General features: G+C 45.3%; 1 protein-coding gene across 1 annotated transcript in view; it reads right to left on the bottom strand.

Moving 5' to 3' along the window:
* ephb3a (eph receptor B3a) overlaps nt 1-17,974 on the bottom strand; it is a gene marked incomplete at both ends in the record, with an annotated part of 142,970 nt that extends 124,996 nt beyond the window's left edge. The window contains one exon of the mRNA XM_080726752.1: nt 17,911-17,974. Within this exon, the coding sequence (XP_080582878.1) occupies nt 17,911-17,974 (64 nt within the window). The remainder of the gene's footprint in view (nt 1-17,910) is intronic.
* Nucleotides 17,975-18,582: the final 608 nt, after the last annotated feature.

Genomic DNA, 18,582 nt, shown 5'->3' on the forward strand with positions numbered 1-18,582 from the left:
TCGGGACTATCGGGCCTGGCATGCAATGAGTTAACAAGGTATTATTACACTTGTATTCTCCCCATCTTGACAAAATGGTATATTCCCAGGTTCCGAAGGTCAGCTGCACAGGTGCAATGCATTATTGTTAATCGTGGCACGTTTACTAACATGCCAACAACCGTTCCAGGCGGCCATATCCAGCCCAAGAAACCGTAGAAATGGGGGGAAAAAATAAAATGTACTTCTTAAAATGAATGTCTGTTGCTAAGGTATGGCAACATGCCTGGTGTCTTGTGAAGGTGTCTTTCTGCAAACCCTCATGTTGCCATACCTTAGCTTTTTCTGAACTGACGCCACTGTCACTGCACATCATGCGTGAACCATTAAGAGTTATAGAAAATCCTACAGACGGCCCCGTCCCCACTTGTTAATTTCTCACCCACTGCGTGCTCCCCCTGGCTCTATCTACGTAGCCTCGCGCTTGCCAGACTCTATCACACTGCAATATCCGCCGAGTGCGATTTTATTTTACACCGGCTGATTCTTGTCTGGCAACGCGAGACTACTATCTATGCACAGCAGCCATATTGTAAAGAAATTGGGCCCCTTCCTTACTTCCGTCACAGGTGTTACCAATGAAACTGGTCTGGCTCTCTGTTCCGTTCTGGTCAACAGAGTCAGCTTGGGTGCTGATATTGTCCATGTTGGCTCATTGGAAACTCTCTGCGAGTCGTTCTGTCCTTGAGGGGGGGTTCCAAACGCCCCCCTCATGGGTCTGTGACTCTGAGAGTGTACAAATGGAACCAAATGGACCCTTACAGGTCCATTTGGTTCCATTTGTACACTCTCAGAGTTATGGTGGACGTTGAAATCAAAACGTTTGAGAACCACTGTGCTACAGTACACTAAATGGAACAAAGCCTTAACTAATCAGAATCGTTGGTAACACCTGTGAAGTGTGAAGTAAGTATTTTCTTCCCAAAAAATGGTTGCTGTGCATAGAGACTATTATGCACAGCAACAAGCATGCACATTGCGCACTATGGTTTCTTTTTTTTTTTTTTTTTTTATTAGTATTTTATTGGATTTTTTCTTTTAAAACAGTACACCAGCCCATGGGCTGACACATGACAGACAACTTAGACAACAATGGGGGGGGGGGGGGGGGGGGGAGGGGGGGGGGGGGCGTGGGGGGTGTGGGGGGTGGCGCACTGGTTCAAGCATAGAAAGCATGTCATTTTCGGCAAAGGTTTTCCCCACATTAACAGAAAACAGAAAAAGACTCTAGTATAGAGTAGGGATGTTAATCGACGCATTATTTGCGAATCGACGCGTCGTGGCCGAAAATCGACGCGTCGATCGACTTTTTTCACTTTTTTTTCCGCTAAGCAGCAGCTGAGAGGAGAGCAGCACAACGGCGCATTACTTTAAACAACACAACGTATGCTGCACCCATCAGAACTTGCATCAAAGCCCTAATAATAATGATAATACATAATTGCTCTTCCTTGTTAGCATGGAGTCTGTTCTCTAGAGACTAGAAGCGGAGTGACAATAAGTCCATGGAACGTGCGGGAGCGCTGACCGCTCGCTCTCATATATCCCCGGTGTGTCGCATTAACGTTAACGACGAGTAGTGTGGTTTGTGATCATCGCACACAACGGCGACGCTGCCATTAACAAGCGAGCTTTCGTGTCAAGCATGCATGCAGAGGCAGGAGGTAAACAAAACGCATCCAGTCCATAGAGTCGCACTGCTATGACGCACGCATCATCCCGGTCCAGCAGTGTTTCTCAACCAGTAGTCCACGGACCTGACTAGCGCCGCATGCATGCACAACAGTCTCCGACACAGACACACACACCCGGTCCTCTCACATTTGGAAAACATTAACGCTTATAACCTTTTTGAACAACGATTAAAACAGTCATTTTTGGGGGAAAAACTTTATAAAAATAAAAATATATATATATTTTTCGATTTTTCGACTCGTACTTTTTGAGTCGCGGTGAGCATGAGTCGATCGACGCGTCGATTTTTGATTTTTTTTTTCACACCCCTAGTATAGAGCCCTGTGGGACTCCGGTTTTAAGTGGTTAAAGGACGACTGTAGTTTTTTACAACAAGGGTTCATATTTTAGATTGTAATCAGAGAAAAGAAAAGATGAGTGTTAAAATGTTTCATTTGCTGCTTTCTATTGTTTTTAGCGATTTTAGTGGGTGGGGGCATGCGTACAAGTGGCTATATATGTCTTTTTAGACACAATAAGCCGGCAATTTCTTTGTTACTATTTACACCAGCCCCCATAAGTCACATCTGCCCATGAAAGATTGCGGTGCATCTTGGGAATGGGATTATTGTGTATGCAAATCAAAATCGTTAAAATCACTAAAACAATAGAAAGAATTAAATGAAAACATTGTAACACTCATCTTTTCTTTTCTCTAATAACTATCTAAAATATGAAACCTTGATGTAAAAAAACTAAGTTGTCTTTTAACGCACCACCAACATTTCACTGCTTTTAAGTGACAAATTAAACCCCTTGTTGCTTCTTCTTGATTCTTGACATGGTAAATGGTAAATCTAGATTCTATAGCAATAGCGCTTTTATCCAAGGCACTTTACATAGATTGTCCATTACATTCACCCATTCACACTCACATTCATACACCGATGGCGGAGGAAACCATGCAAGGCACCAACCTGCTCACCGGGAGCAACTATAGGGTTCAGAGTCTTGCTCAAGGTCGCTTTGACACCAACTCTGGGGGATCGAACTGACATAACACGACATAACACTAACCTGTTGTTTAACCATTTTAAACCATAAATACTTCATTGACCGGGGTCCCCCAGGGGTCTAAACTCGGCCCCTGCCTAATTCCCCTCTGTGCGCCAAACGTCTTCGATTCTCCAAGCTCACAGCGGGTCGCAACCTTCTTGTAGATCTGCTATTTTCCCGCCTATTATGATGACACGGCCCAGAATAGGACCACTAAGGGGTTCACGTTGGTTAAGTGGAATTGATTTCTCAGTCGTCCGCCTGCATCAGAGCTGCTCCTGAGCTGGAAATAACAGCACACAGGCCCAGTCAGTGATGACCTCAACATTATGCACGTTGAGGTAAACATCGATGTCCATTCATCATTGATGAGGCCGGGGAGTTGCGGGGAAAAGCTGTCCACGTGTTCAACAGGCTAGAGCAGTGGTTCTCAACCTTTTCAGACTGCCACCCCCAAAATAATCATATTTTAGCTGCCCTGACGAGCACTAAGATGTGACATTTTGTATAACACGGTTCTATTGTGAAAATAGCAGATCTACATGCTCACGACGCCTTGCAACGCGATGTAGATCGGCTATTTTCCCAATCTCTGCCTCTGATATTTGACAATTTGGCCAATGTTTAGTTTGTCATTTTAGAGGTATTAAAAAGTCCTTAAATTCTTCTAAAGTAACAATTTTGAAAGATTTGTGCAAAGATTGTAGGCCAGGTGTAGGCCAAGTACAATTTTGAATACTTCTACTTGCAACAGACTAGGGATGGGACGATGATTATCGTGACCAAAGAAATTGTGATTCACGATATGCCCGCGTTCGCGATAATCGAAATATCCCCAACAACCATTATCCTGGGGCGGTACATTTGCTATTTCCAGGTCCGTTTAACCAATTATAGTGGGTTTAAATGGTACCAGATATGCAGCTCGGCAAATAAAACGTGAATTGATCCCAGCGCATGACGGAGGATAATTTCACGTTGAATTTAAATCTACACGATACAACTATCGTGAGTGTTTTTTAATCACGATAAAGTCCTATCGCTACAACAGCCTAAGTAGCACGTTCCACCCCTGGTGATTCCAGCAGGGGTGTCGCACCAAATTCTGGGCCCTGGGGTACAAGGATTCACTCACATTTTATGCTTTAACTATTGAAAAATAGCAGATATACAAGCTCACAGCGCGGCACCGAGTGCCGCGCTGCGAGCTTGTAGATCTGCTATTTTTGAAAAATCTTGAAAATCTATCCTTCTAAGGTTTATTGAAAAACCTATGTTTCTGTGTCAGTGGTGCTCAAACCTGTTCACGTGAAGGACCCGCAAAATGATATGTATTTGGCCACGGACCCCCATCTCAAAATATTTAATTCCAGGGACCCTCCCCAGAAGCTAAATTTGAGCTACAAATGTTCGCTTAAAAAATACATAGTATATTCAAACATTTGCATACATCTGCCATTTATCAATAGCTAAAGTAGGCTATAAAATAATTAAGGCCCCTCCACCTTGGGCCCTTGTAAGTCAGTCCCACTCCCCTCCCCCCCCCCCTTGTGACGCCCCAGGATCCCAGGGTTGTCTCACCCTAACCCTTGGATGTCTGATGCCGTGCACCTCGTAACCCCTCCTACTCCACCTCCTCTCCCCCCGGTCGCACCAATGCCCGCAGGCAACACAGAGTCTGACTAATCTCACGCTCAATTCTCCCAGGTCCACACGCAGGGGCGTCACAAGGGGGGGGTGGGACTGAGTTACTATAGGGCCCAAGGTGGAGGGGCCCTAATTATGTTATACTTTAGCTATTGAAAAATAGCAGATATACAAGCTCACAGCGCGGCACCAAGTGCCGCGCTGCGAGCTAGTAGATCTGCTATTTTTGAAAAGTCGTGAAAATGTGTGCAAATCTTTGAATATATGTATTTTTTTAAGCGAACATTTGTAACTCAAATTTTGCTTCTGGGGGGTCCCTGGAACTAAATATTTTGAGATGGGGGTCCGTGGCCAAATACATATCATTTTGGGGGTCCTTATTAACATGAAAATGTTTGAGCACCACTGACATAGAAACATAGGTTTTTCAAAAGACTTGCACAAATTTTCAACGATTTTTTCAAAAATAGCAGATCTACAAGCTTGTATATCTGCTATTTTTCAATAGCTAAAGCACAAAATAACGTGTAATAATAATGCGTTACCAGTCTAAATGGGTCAAACCCCCTCCCCCTATGAAGAACATTCATGGGGGGCCCGCAGTGCATCCTTGTACCCAGGGCCCAGGATTCGGTGTGACACCCCTGTGCACGCGGATCCCCCCCGCTAAACAGAGCTGGCCTGCTGTGTGTGCTCACACACAACACACAGTGCATTAGTAGAGAGAGATCCACTGGCTCAACATCTGAGGCCAGACTCACTGGAGGTGTGTTTTGCTGCAGCAGCACAGCACAATGTACACGGAACACAATGGGAGTTACGATCAGTTAGGACTGGGCGATATGACAATATCGCGGTTATTTCACATTTTTATGTCTCGATATAGATTAACCCATGGATGAGAAAACAATCATATCATTGGTTCTCAAAGCTTTTCATGTCAAGGATCCTGAGAATAATATGCATTTGGCCCCCCCACATCTAAAAATATTGTCCCAGGGACCCCCAGAAGCAAAGATTTAAGTTAAAAATGTTCACTTAAAAGATATACATTGTCGTTGTCCGATGAAAACCTTGTATGTCCAAAACCGTTCATTTTGCATTTATCATTTTAAAAATGATTTAAACTAGTGAAAACAGCAGATCTACAAGCACACAACGCCTCGCACCGCGAGGCGTTGTGTGCTTGTAGATCTGCTGTTTTTGCGAAAGAATGTACAAATTTGAAAATTGGAGATACGAGGTTTCCACCCGACAACGACGATATACATATACAAAGACTTGGATAAATGTTCAAGATTTTTCAAAAAATTGCGGATTTACAAGCTATAGCGTGGCACGAAGTGACGCACTATCTATATATATGTTACAGGATATTTGGGTAACCCAGGACGTTCATTGTAAGAGCGCTCGTTTTGTAGTTCACCACACACTAATCACCACCAGATGGCGACGTCAGCCACTGGATAAGAGAGTTACGTCACGCTTTGAACTCGCCGCAGACCGGAAGTGTTTACTCTTTATTTACTAGCCTAGCCTAGCCTAGCCTAGCCTAGCCTAGCCTAGCCTAGCCTAGCCTAGCCTAGCCATTAGCTCCATTGTAGTCACTTGGACAGGGCGTTTAACGTGCGCTTGCCCAGGCCTTACGGCCTGGGCATAAATATAACGATTGCATTCACCACGGCTTCGGCGCCGCTTGGGGCTTCGTGGACCCAGGGGGGCCTCGTAACTCGTTTGGGCTTCGTGGATACAGGGGGGCTTCGGTAGCCGCTCGCAGTGTCGTGGACAATAGAGCGGCGCACCGCCTGGAGTACGTTGTATTGGCGACCGCTTGCTCCGCCCCGTGCCGCACCACGAGTGCTCCGCGTCTCGAATGTCCTGTTTCTCTTTAAAACCGTGACATATACACAGATGCCTTCCTAGTTGTAATGGGTTAATGAAAGCCATGAGTTGCATGGTATAAAAGAAAATCAGCTAGAACTGTTTTGTGTGGGGTTTTTTTTACAAAATTATCACAAAACAAAAACACTGCTTCTCAATTATTCGATTAACCTATGAACAAGATAAAGTTGTATGTTGATTCTAAATATCAGTTTCGATATACTTTCAGTTAGCTGCCCAAGCCCCCCTTAAGCCCCTATCATAGTAGGCACCGCCGTGATAAGCTATCCACCGCGGTGTAGTCTTTTTAAGTCATAAAACTACAACATTACGTCATTACTCGCGGTGAAGAGCTTTCCACCGTGAACCCCGACACATCTCTCTGTTTTTACTATCAGACAGATCGGTCCATCACCCCGTTCACTGATTGGTCGATCTAGACCAGTCAGTCACAGTGATAGGACTATGATGGCCTCCACTTATTTTCTCACTTTAAGTGGATAGCTTTACACCTAAAATTTGCGGTGAATAGCTTTTCACCCTTGACTCTGATAGAGGCTTTAGCCGGCAGGAGAGATAGGGATATAACCACAGGCTTAACATCTGAGTCCAGACTCAGGTGTGTTGCTGCACTGCAGCACAACTGTAAAAACACATCAAAATACTTTCTACAGGTAAACACCACTACTCTTGGTAAAAATAAAAAATAAAAAATGGATATTGATTTGTAAATACAGGCCAGTATGGGTATGTTTTGTCAAGTGCTGCGGACCTTAATGCAAAGATGTTTTTTATTGTTTTTCTGCGTTGGAGCATGCGTCTATCATCAGCCGGAAACCAATGTCTCTTTCTTTTTACTAAACTGCACTAAAAGGAAGCTTTTTAAAACGTTTAATCTTCAGTAATGTTGTATTCCCACTTAATTCCATACACGAGACAAGATTGAATCACGATGCCGTTCAATTTGAGCATTTAGCGTTTAGTGTTCATCTTGAAGTAAGTCAGACTTCCTCTGAAAGTACCTCCCTTAAGGATCCCTCTCTCCTCCTCCCTCCCTTAGTTTCTACAAGATGATACAAAGCATCGCATCGCTGCGCGGTGTGATGTGACGTGAGCTTGTTGATCTGTCAGTTTTTGAGATGTTTTCGGAAAATCTTTTCACCCTACGGCATAATGACAAGCCCCAAAAGGGCGGACATGGTTCAAAGCATTTAACCACTTATACTTGGCTGACCGGAGCCCCTCAGGGCTCTAGTCTAAGCCAGTGACTTTTCTGTTTTCACTCTATATGACATAATTATCTTCGCAGAAACCAGGGCTGGACTGGGACATACATTCGGCCCTGGCACCTTGGCCCAGACCGGCCAACCACAACCAGTGCGAAATGTAACATAGAAGATCTACAAGCTCACAACGCATCGAGACAGCGGCGTGTTGTGTGGACTTGCATTGTATGCTGTTAAGGCCCAGTTGACCTCTGGGACAACCAGATCTTATTTTATTGTTGTTTGGGACACGATCAACACAATCCTGAGTTATTTTTTTGTGTTCAATCTGTGTTTTGAGATATGTTAGTGTTTCAGCATGTACTAGTGATGTATTTTGCATCATCGGTGATGTGTTTTGCATCATATGATGCAAAATGCATCACTAGTACATGCTGAAATACTCTCAAAACACAGATTGAACACAAAACATAACTCAGGATTGTGTTGATCGTGTCCCAAACAACAATAAAATAAGATCTGGTTGTCCCAGAGGTGAAGTGGTCCTTTAAATGGTTATGTGGGACTCCTGAGCTACAGTATAGACCAGGGTTCCCCAATTAGTTTTCCCCAAGGGCCGAATTATGTCCAGGGTACCAAGCCGAGGGCCACGCGAGGCGTTGTGTGCTTGTAGATCTGCTGTTTTCACTACTTTTGTGTGACGGCCTTGTATGATAAAGCAGGGCTTTACTTTGCGACAAAAATCTACAAATTTGAAACTTGAAGATACAAGGTTTCTGCCTGACAGTGACGATTTACTTTGCTGGCCACCCAGCCCCCAAAATGGAACGAAGGCCGACATTTTATTTTTAATTTTGTCCTAATGGCCGGCCTGGACCGGCCCGGGAATGAACCGGACGTTCGGGAGTTGTCCCGCTTTTCCCAATGGCCAGCACGTCCCCTGCATTGTAGATCGGCTATTTTCTGCCAGGTGTTTCTTTTTCTCCCCCAGACGCGGTGGATCATGGCGGGGTGTGAGTGGTTAACGTCCAGCCCTGGGGGCAGAGATGCTCTTCCAGTAGGAACTTGTCCTCGGTGCCTCACAGCAGCACCCATGACATTTACTGCTTTTGATCACTGGAGCCCAAATGTCATGGAGAGCTCTGGATCCTTCTCACCGTGCACGCACACGCACATGGACACACGTGCACGGGTGCATGCACGTGCATGCGAGCACGCCATAGAGGTATTGTACTCTTATCATGCGTCTGGAGCATGCACGCACACCAACACAGCGCACGCATCCATAAACATAAGCGCACACAAACACATTCACACACAAACACACACGCCAGAGAGGTCTGTATTCTCACCATGCTTTGGGAACACATGTGTGCGCGCATGTACACACACACACACACACATGCGTCAGAACTCAGGAGCATGTACGCGCATGCACGCACACGCGCACACACACACGCAGACAGACACACACTCACACGCACACACCATAGAACTCTCATTCTCACTCTCATCATGTATTCTCACTATGCTTTGAGAGCACTCACACACTCTCTCTCACACACACACACACACACACTGTCACACTCACACACACACACACACACACACACACACACACACACACACACACACACACACACACACACACACACACACACACACACACACACACACACACACACACACACACACTGTCACACTCACACACACATGCACGCGCTAATGTATTATTCACTTTGTGAATGATGAAAGGGAAACCCTCGCCTCACATTACCGTGACACGCACATCCAACAAGTAAACATATGAAATATTAACGGCAAAACATCATCTCCAGTGATCGGGGAGTGATCAAATATAACGCCACCATGTGCTGCGTCCATGAATAGTTCATAACACTTCTGAGGGGCCACGCCGACAACATTTTGACTAAAAATCTCCAGTTAAGCAATTTAGACCGGGAGGTTATACGCATTATTACTTCAACCATTAATTTGTGCGTTAACCTTTGAAAAATAGCAGATATACAAGCTCACAGCGCGGCACCGAGTGCCGCGCTGCGAGCTTGTAGATCTGCTATTTTTGAAAAATCTTGGAAATGTGTGCAAGTTTTTGAATGTTTTTTGACACGATTCTATAAATGTCTCCCAAGTGTTAACAGGTTTCTGAAAAACTATATCTTTCCGTGTCAGTGGTACTCAAACTTTTTCATGTCAAGGACCCCCAAAATGACATGTATTTGGCCACGAATGACGGACCGGTCAGACCTCAATCTTAAAATATTTAGTTCCAGGGATCCCCAGGAGTAAGATTTGAGTTACAAATGTTCGCTTTCAAAAATACATGTACAGTGTATATTCAAAGATTTGCATTTTGCACACATTTTCACAACTTTTCAAAAATAGCAGATCTACAAGCTCGCAGCGCGGCTGTGAGCTTGTATATCTGCTATTTTTCAATAGCTAAAGTATAAAATAATGAAGGGGGGATATTCCATGTTAATTTCCACTTTTGTGAGTCTCTCTCTCTCTCTCTCTCTCTCTCTCACTCTCCGCAGAATCCCCCTCCTTTTATAATTCATAATTACAGTCCGACGTGATGCTCCGTTTGACGCGTGATGAGCACTTTTCTCTTTTCAAACGCACACACGCCAAGCCGGAGCTAATTCAATCTATCCTTCAGGGCTGTTTGCGTTCTCCTTTTATGGGTCGACGGATAATTATTCATATTTGTACTTCCACGTCTAGAGCGCCAGGCAGATGAGGATAACACTCTCCGTGACACTGTCACGTCTCACAGTGGAATAAAGCCACTCGTGAGGATATTGCAAGTGGCCCCCAAATAATTTGAAAAAACGCTTAGATTTCTTAAATGATATAATATTAACACAGTAGGCTGTATAAGAGCTATTCATGTGAATAAAATGTCATGGTGAGGGGCGTCACAAGGGGGGGGGGGGGGGGGGGGCTGAGTTACAAGGGCCCAAGGTTGGGGATGCTCTGCCTCTGACAGGCAGCTGTCTAAAACAGTGTTTCTCAACCACTGTGCCTGGGGACCTTTGGTGTGCCCCTGAGAAGGGTCAAGTGTGCCCCTTGAAACTGCTTGAAAGCCAGTTTTGTATTTATCATTTTAAAAATGATTTAAACTAGTGAAAACAGCCGATCTACAAGCACACAACGCCTCGCACCGCGAGGCGTTGTGTGCTTGTAGATCGGCTGTTTTCACTACTGTTGTGCGACAGCCTTGTATGATGAAGCAGGGCTTTACTTTGCGAATAAACGTACAAATTTGAAACTTGGAGATACAAGGTTTCTTCCAGACAGTGGCGATATTTGCACCCCCGTAGTATGTTGGTGTGCCCATGGATTCTTGGGACATGAAAAGGGTGCCCATGCAGAAAAAAGGTTGAGAAACACTGGTCTAAAAGACTAGACCAGGATTTCTGTACCCCTACGAGGGCTCAACTTCAGTCAAAATAAACAAAACTACTTTGCTACTCACCAAACCAAAGGTAGTTTTGCGTTGTTGAAAGTCTATTCTCCGCGGAGGGAAACCTCTCAGCACCCCACCTACTCTGTAAAATACACTATTTTTGTCATGAAAAAAAAAAACGCATCCAAATCGACCGCCGCCGCATCCAACTCGACCGCCGCTTATTTCCGGGTTGTGCCTGCGGTGGCTCGAGGTGGGTGCGTTTTATTTCATGTGCTGAGAGGTTTCCCAACGCGGAGAATAGGCAAAACTACCTTTGGTTAGGTGAGTGGCGGAGTAGTTTAGTTTATTTTGACTGAAGTTGAGCCCTTGTAGGGGTAGAAGAAATCCTGGTCTAGTCTTTTAGCCAGCCACTCTGGACTAGAGGATGACATTTTGATGAATTTTCACTCCTGTCCCGTCCCACTCCCGCAGAAAAAATCCTGTCCCATCCCAATCCTGGGCTAGAGTGGGGAAAAAAATCCCATCCTGTCCCACTCCTGTAAAATGACTCCTGGTCCCATCCCGCTCCTGGTCAAAATCACTCCCGTTCACATCCCGCTCCCGAAAAAAATATAAAAAAATAAAATCGCGCAGATGTTTTTCTATTTTGATCCATATTATATTTGATATCATGTTTATTATTATATAATGTATAATCTTATAATGTTCGCAGTTCAAAGACCTCACTTTCCTGTGCAATTTATTTCTGCGATTTGATGAACTGGTCTGGGATGATTCCCGCTCCTGCCCACTCCTGTTGATTTTCATTCCTGGCCCGTCCCGATCCTGGCATTAATACAAATTTGACTCCTGTCCCACGGGAATCCCGCGGGACCCACGGGAACGGGAATAAAATGTCATCCTCTACTCTGGACCAGAGCTAAGGGGTGGCCCACAGTGAATCCTTGTACCCAGGGCCCAGAATTTGGTGTGACACCCCTGGTCATGGTATTTTCTTTCCTTTAAAACCTTGACGAATGCGTTTTCATTGCCGCATGAATAGGACTAACAGTGCACTATGTTAGGTTCCATTGATCCAAGCTGGAACGCAATCCGTTGATTGATTGATCATTAAAATACTCATGCTCTGAAAATGCACGTGATCCACCCATGTGACCCCTTGACAGGGCAGCCAGTGGTCATATCAGATGGGTGGGCCTCAAAACGCTTTCCAGGTTTTCAAGTGGGCCCTGAGCCAGAAGAGGTTTGGGAGCCACCGTCTTAAAGCCCCCTTTCCACTACGAGGTGGAACCAGAACTTTCCAGAACCTGAACCTATTTTTTTGTTTCCATAGTACATGGCCCGGTTTCAGACGAGGTTCCGGGAAAAAAAATTCAGTCCTGCTCTTGAGGTAGTACTAAAATTGAGTTCTAGGCGGGCCAGCAGCCCTGCTGCTCTCAATTGGTTGAGCATAGATAGATAGATAGATAGATACCTTTATTATCCCAAGGGGGAAAATTTGTTGCCCAGAGGCAGCACAGCAGTATAAGCAGAGGTGATGACACCGAGAAGACCGGAGGATAAACTCTCATAACACAAAAGCATAAAGCTTTGTTAAAACAAATATTTGCGTGACAAAAATAGGAAGCAAATTGTCCGAAAAATCTAATTTAGCCTGTTTCCATCCACTGATGAATGCGATTCTTGGGAGACCTGTTGTAAATGACTTCCCACGGGCTTGCACACAGTGCACGCTGCACAGAGCTGGGACCGGGCCGATTTTTTTCATCCTGCAAGTGTTTGCGTCTGGAAGGTGGCCGATCTGCAAGCTTACAATGCGTGGCGGATGCGAGGTGCTGTGAGCTTGTAGATCGGCCACTTTTGGCACACAACACGGTGTGACGACGAAGTGTTAGCCAGGATTTACTTAATTACTTGGGTGATGTGACAGACAAGGCTTGCACACAACAGCGCCGTAAAATAAACATCTGATGCATGGTACAGTACCAACAAGTTAGTAGCTCCCTTCAGCCAAATCGATATCATGCGAGTGCAATGCATTCTAATTCAAAACCTGTTTCCACTTCCCTTTTGCGCATTTAGTTTTTTCGATTAAGCCCCAAAAAATCCACCTCCTCCAAGCGCATAAATGTTTTATGCAAATAATGAAAGTTTATTCTAATTTTTAAGTGTTTACATAAAAAGATTTATGCGCAAAAGCCTTAATGCGCAAAAAAAGGCTTTATGGAAATGCAACTAGTGTCTTCCATTGTGCCAATTCCTGTGGATGTTTCCCTCTCAATATCTGATGATAAAGAATTCAATACAGTTCAATTCAAATGAGTCTCTTCACATGGACCTGGACCTTCCCGGTTGGGTCTGGTGCATAAGGAAACTTAAGCAGAACTTGGTCCCGGAACTTCACCGGTTCTGGAAAGTTCTGGTTCGACCCTGTATAGTGGAGAAGGGGCTTTGGTGGGTGTTAATTTAACTCACAGCGTGCACAAACGGACCCTTTGAGTCCTATTCGCACTCAGGGTTGTTGCAGTGTGTGGCCTCCCCTATTCAGATAATCGCACACACCCCAGATGCACCTTGAAGCCAATATTACTGCATAATTCCACCTCAGTCATGCATACAGTGCTCTGCCTGCCACATTACTGCTACGGAGCATTCCCCCCGTTGTAATTACCTCCATGCAATATCCTATGAGTGTTTCACAAAGCAGCGCCATAAAGACTTACTGCAAATGAGATTAGCGCCAACATTAACGCATTCAGAACGGGTACACAGTATTGTGTGTCATTATTTTATGCTTTAACTATTGAAAAATAGCAGATATACAAGCTCACAGCGCGAGATCTGCTATTTTTTGAAAAATCGTGAAAATTAGAATTTTGACCCTATTCTATAAGTGTCTTTTGAATCCTTCTAAGACTTTTTAAAAAAAAACCTATGTTTCTATGTCAGCAATCTGGCCAGCCATCGTCAAAGAAAATGTACTTTTCACTTAAATGGAGCTCAGTTAGTCTGTTCTTGAGAGACTACTATGTCAGTGGTTCTCTTTTCATGTGAAGGACCCCCAAAATGATATTTATTTGGCCACGGACCCCCATCTCAAAATATCTAGTTCCAGGGACCACCCAGAAGCAAAATTTGAGTTACAAACGTTCGCTTTGAAAATACATATATTCAAAGATTTGCACACATTTTCACGACTTTTTTCAAAAATAGCAGATCTACAAGCTCGCAGCGCGGCACTCGGTGCCGCGCTGTGAGCTTGTATATCTGCTGTTTTTCACTGGTTAAAGCATTCAATAATCCTAGGCCTAAATGGATTAAAATGTCACCATCGCAGAAAAGATTTACAGTAAGGCATGTGTGTGTGTGTCTGTGTGTGCGCGGGTGTGAGAATTTTGGAGATTCGCAATCGTCGCTCCGTACATGAGGATACGGTTTAGGAGGGCCTCGGCTGGGACACATGCTGCACCAGAACAGACACATTCCTTCCAAGCGGAGAAACGCTAACATTTGACTATACTACGACGCGACGGCGAGAAAAACAAATGCCAGATTCAAACCATCTGTTGAACTCGTCGTCGGATTACGAGCGGGCTAAATGGCAACGTCGCAAGCTAATTGGAAATCTATTGCCTCTCCCTTTTCCCACGTTCCCTCAAAGTTTCTTTGGGTGGGGAGGGGGGGGGGGGGGGGGGGGGGGTGTCACCTTTCTGTGTGCAGGGGTGTCGCACCGAGCAGATAGATATACAAGCTCACAGCGAGCTTGTAGATCTGCTATTCTTTGAAAAATCGTGAAGATTTGTGCAAGTCTTTCAATATTTCAAATGCTTCTATGGTTTTTGGAGAAAAAAAATATGTTTCTATGTCAGTGGTGCTCAAACTTTTTCATGTCACCCAAAATGATATGTATTTGGCCACGGACCCCCCATCTAAAAATATTTAGTTCCAGGGACCCCCCAGAAGCAAAATTTTAGTCACAAATGTTGTCTAAAAAAAGAGTGCCGCGCTGTGAGATTGTAGATCTGCTATTATTCAATAGTAGCTACATAATTAAGGCCCCCTCCACCTTGGGCCCTATAGCAACTCAGTCCCACTTTTCCCCCCCTTGTGATGCCCCTGCCTGCCTCTCAAGAGGACCCACATTAGTTAACCTCTCCTGTGTGTTGAGTAACTGGAAGTTGCTGGGTTGGAAAGTGGCTGATCACCACGGGCCAGGAGGGGCCCGTGGGGAGAGCAGGCCGCCTGCCACTGCATTGATTTAAGTTGCTGACACCAGAATTGATGAGGGATCAAACTGGCCGCGGTCCAGGAGAGAGAGAGAGCAGATTGTACAGGAAGAGCACAGGGAGGGAGGGGTGGGGGAGACAGAGAGAGAGAGAGAGGGGGGGGGGGGGGATAGGGGGGAGACAGAGAGAGAGGGGGGGGAGAGAGAGAGACAGAAGGTGAGAGGGAGAGAGAGAGAGAGATGGAGAAATGGTTAGGGAGAAGGGGGGCAGACAAAGAGAAAGAGAGAAAAGGCAGAGAGAGATGGGGAAGAGAGACAGAAAGAGAGAGGGAGGGAAGGGGAGAGGGGAGAGAGAGAGAGAGAGAGAGAGAGAGAGAGAGAGAGAGACAGAGGCGGGGGCGGAGAGGGGGGGTTTAAACATCCCTACAGAATTCAGAGTAGCCAGATATTGTCTGCTCTAGGGTGTGAATGAACTGGCTCTGACTGCTTCCATGACACGCTGCTGAGTGGTGGACCCCTGAAAGGTCACAATTATCACCAGTGTTATTATTTTTTTGCTGTGTAGGCCTATGTGTAGTCAGCTGGCCCCTCCTCCCCTCTCCCCACAGAAACCTTCCCTCCAGAGGAAAACAGCTGTAAGGGTAAACAACACCACTTGTTAGAACCACTGACCTTTCCAATTCACACCCGTCATCTGACATGTGAACATGTGGGTGCCGTGGCGTACCTTAGGGACTCGCACAAATGTTCACTATTTTTCCAAACATAGCAGATCTACAAGCTCGCAGCGCGGCACTCGGTGCCGCACTGCAAGCACTGCACTCTCAGGAGTTACACGGCCTGTAAGGGGTCGATTTGCTTCCTAACTATCAATCGTTTATAGCCGAGTGGGGAGTGGGACCCCCGGGAAAACCCTCAAGGACCCCTGGATGGGAGTCTCGTCCGCACACCACTTTTAGAACCATGGCCTTTGTATCGATCCGTTTGGCTCTGCCTGTGAGACATTTCACGCCGTAGCCGGTAGTCCCAATCCCAACGCAGCCATTCATGTCAAGTCAAACATAACATAAACATTCTGGTGTAATGTCATGTTGTTATTACAGATTTATATCAAGTTGTTATATTATCGTGTGTCATACATACAGGGACGTGCAGAGAATGTTAGAGAGGCAGGGCCTGACATTTCTAAAAGGGCCTTTTGGTGAAAATATCGAAAATAGCAGACCTCCAAGCTCACAACGCGTCGCAGCGCGACGCGTTGTGAGCTTGGAGGTCGGCTATTTTCAGTACTTGATACCACACTAAGCTAAGCATACAAAAGGCAATACTGGAGATGTGGCGTAACGGCATGGATTTCTACACAGAGAGGTCAATTCTTTCAACATGAGATGCTGCACTCAAGTTCAGGAGAATTTGGACAAGGCAATTCTCTTCAATGCTAACTTCAGATATGGCATGGAAAGAGGGCATTTGCATTTCTTTCACCAGAGTAAAAACTGCATTCATGGTCTATCTGGAGAGGGCACTTATTACAGACCGTTAAAAGTGCAGGGGCTCAAGCCCCCTTTGTGTGCACGTGCCTGGCACAGTTATACTACTGAGTGACACCAGCTGCCGGTCAATCCAGGATAAATGTGACATGAGTGCATGGCATGCCGTGAAGACATATGGGTCCAGTCAGTGCCCACTGCCGCCCACCACCAGACCCTCTGGCCATGCAGTGCCCACCATACCACCATACCAGACCGGTGGTCTTACAAGTGAAGGTGGGGCAGTAAAGGTGGTGGCAGTGGGCATCAACAGACGGTGGGTGTGACACAACAAAAGGGACAATGGCAAAAACTGGGCAGTGGGCACCGCACTGCGTGCCGCCGCAATGGTTAACATGCAAGAGGGGTGTCAGTCAGCTCTCTCTCTCTCTCTCTCTCTCTCTCTCTCTCACACACACACACACACACACACTCACACACACACACACACACACACACACACACACACACGCGCACACACACGCGCACACACTCTCATGCACACACAGAAGATGAGACGTTCTGGAGGTGTTGCTGACACATGTGTAGCAGCCTACATCATGGATTGCAGTCATGGTAACATATTATTGTGGCACAAAGGAAATGTATGCGACTCACATTTTCCACACACAAGTCCACACCACACCACACTACTACTACCCTCATGATGAACCAAAACATGTAGGCTAATAATGCATTGATCAATTTCACCATCAATGGGAAAGATTGTGTTGTTTTCACATCGACTCATATGCGGAGCACAACAATATGGTTTACAGAAATGACTTTAAGGTATCCTACCAAACAGTTAAATATAGGCTACACAATTAGTAGGCTATTCTGTTGTTTCTTTTGATGTGTATATCGATTATGAATCGATCATTCTGAACATGCATTTCAACTAAAACCATGGTTGGCGTTTGTTTTTAGTTGAATGCATGTACAGAAATTACTTTAAGGCTACCAAACAGTTAAATATACACAATTCGTAGGCTATTCTATTGTTTCTTTTGATGTGTTATTATCGATTATGAATCGATCATTCTGAACATGCATTCAACTAAAACCAAACGCCAGCCAGTGGCTCTCTGGCGTTTGGTTTTTAGTTGAATGATGATCGATTCCTAAAATCGATATTCATTTCTCACCGATAAAAGTTGATACAAAGGAATGTCAGATGATGGAATTAAAGCTTACCTTCCACAGCCCACACGACGGAGAAGGCAAGGCTGCAAGCCCACAGCAAGTAATCCATTGTCATAGAACGAGATCTTCTTGCAACATGAATAAAGGTGTGCAGACCACGGACCCCTTTGTGGACGGAGGAGAGACCGGAGGAGATGGAGATCTACTGGAAAACCACCTCACGGACCACCAGATCACCTAAAACAACCACCGCAGCGGTTCACTGGATCTCCTTAAACAACTCTCATGTCTTCAGTTTTTTTATAGCAAGGGATGGATATAGAATGGAACCTTCAACCATCCCGTAAAAAACAAGAAAAAGGGTAAAAAGATCCAAATATCACCGAGGCGTTTTGCTTTTCATTCAGAGAATCCTGTGTGTAATCCCAATGTGGAATGAACATACAGACAACGATCCGATATGCGATGCTGCTGCTGCGCCGCGGACCCCCCGGCCGCTACAAAGCGATAAGATGCTGCATGCGTGCCGCGGACCCCCGCTACAAAGCAATAAGGAGAAGAAGCCCCCCTTTTCTCTTCTCATTCGCCTTGGCTTTATCACACTTTCTTTCTTTAAACCGACCGAGCTATAAAATGATTACGTTTCCCCCGGCGAGTAGGGCTCCTCTGTTTATTTTCAATTCGTTGCCTTTTTTAAATTCGCCAAATTCATATAGCCTACTA

This window comes from Nannobrachium achirus, assembly GCF_963921795.1.
Source record: "Nannobrachium achirus genome assembly, chromosome: 5".
Classification (NCBI taxonomy): Eukaryota; Metazoa; Chordata; class Actinopteri; order Myctophiformes; family Myctophidae; genus Nannobrachium; species Nannobrachium achirus.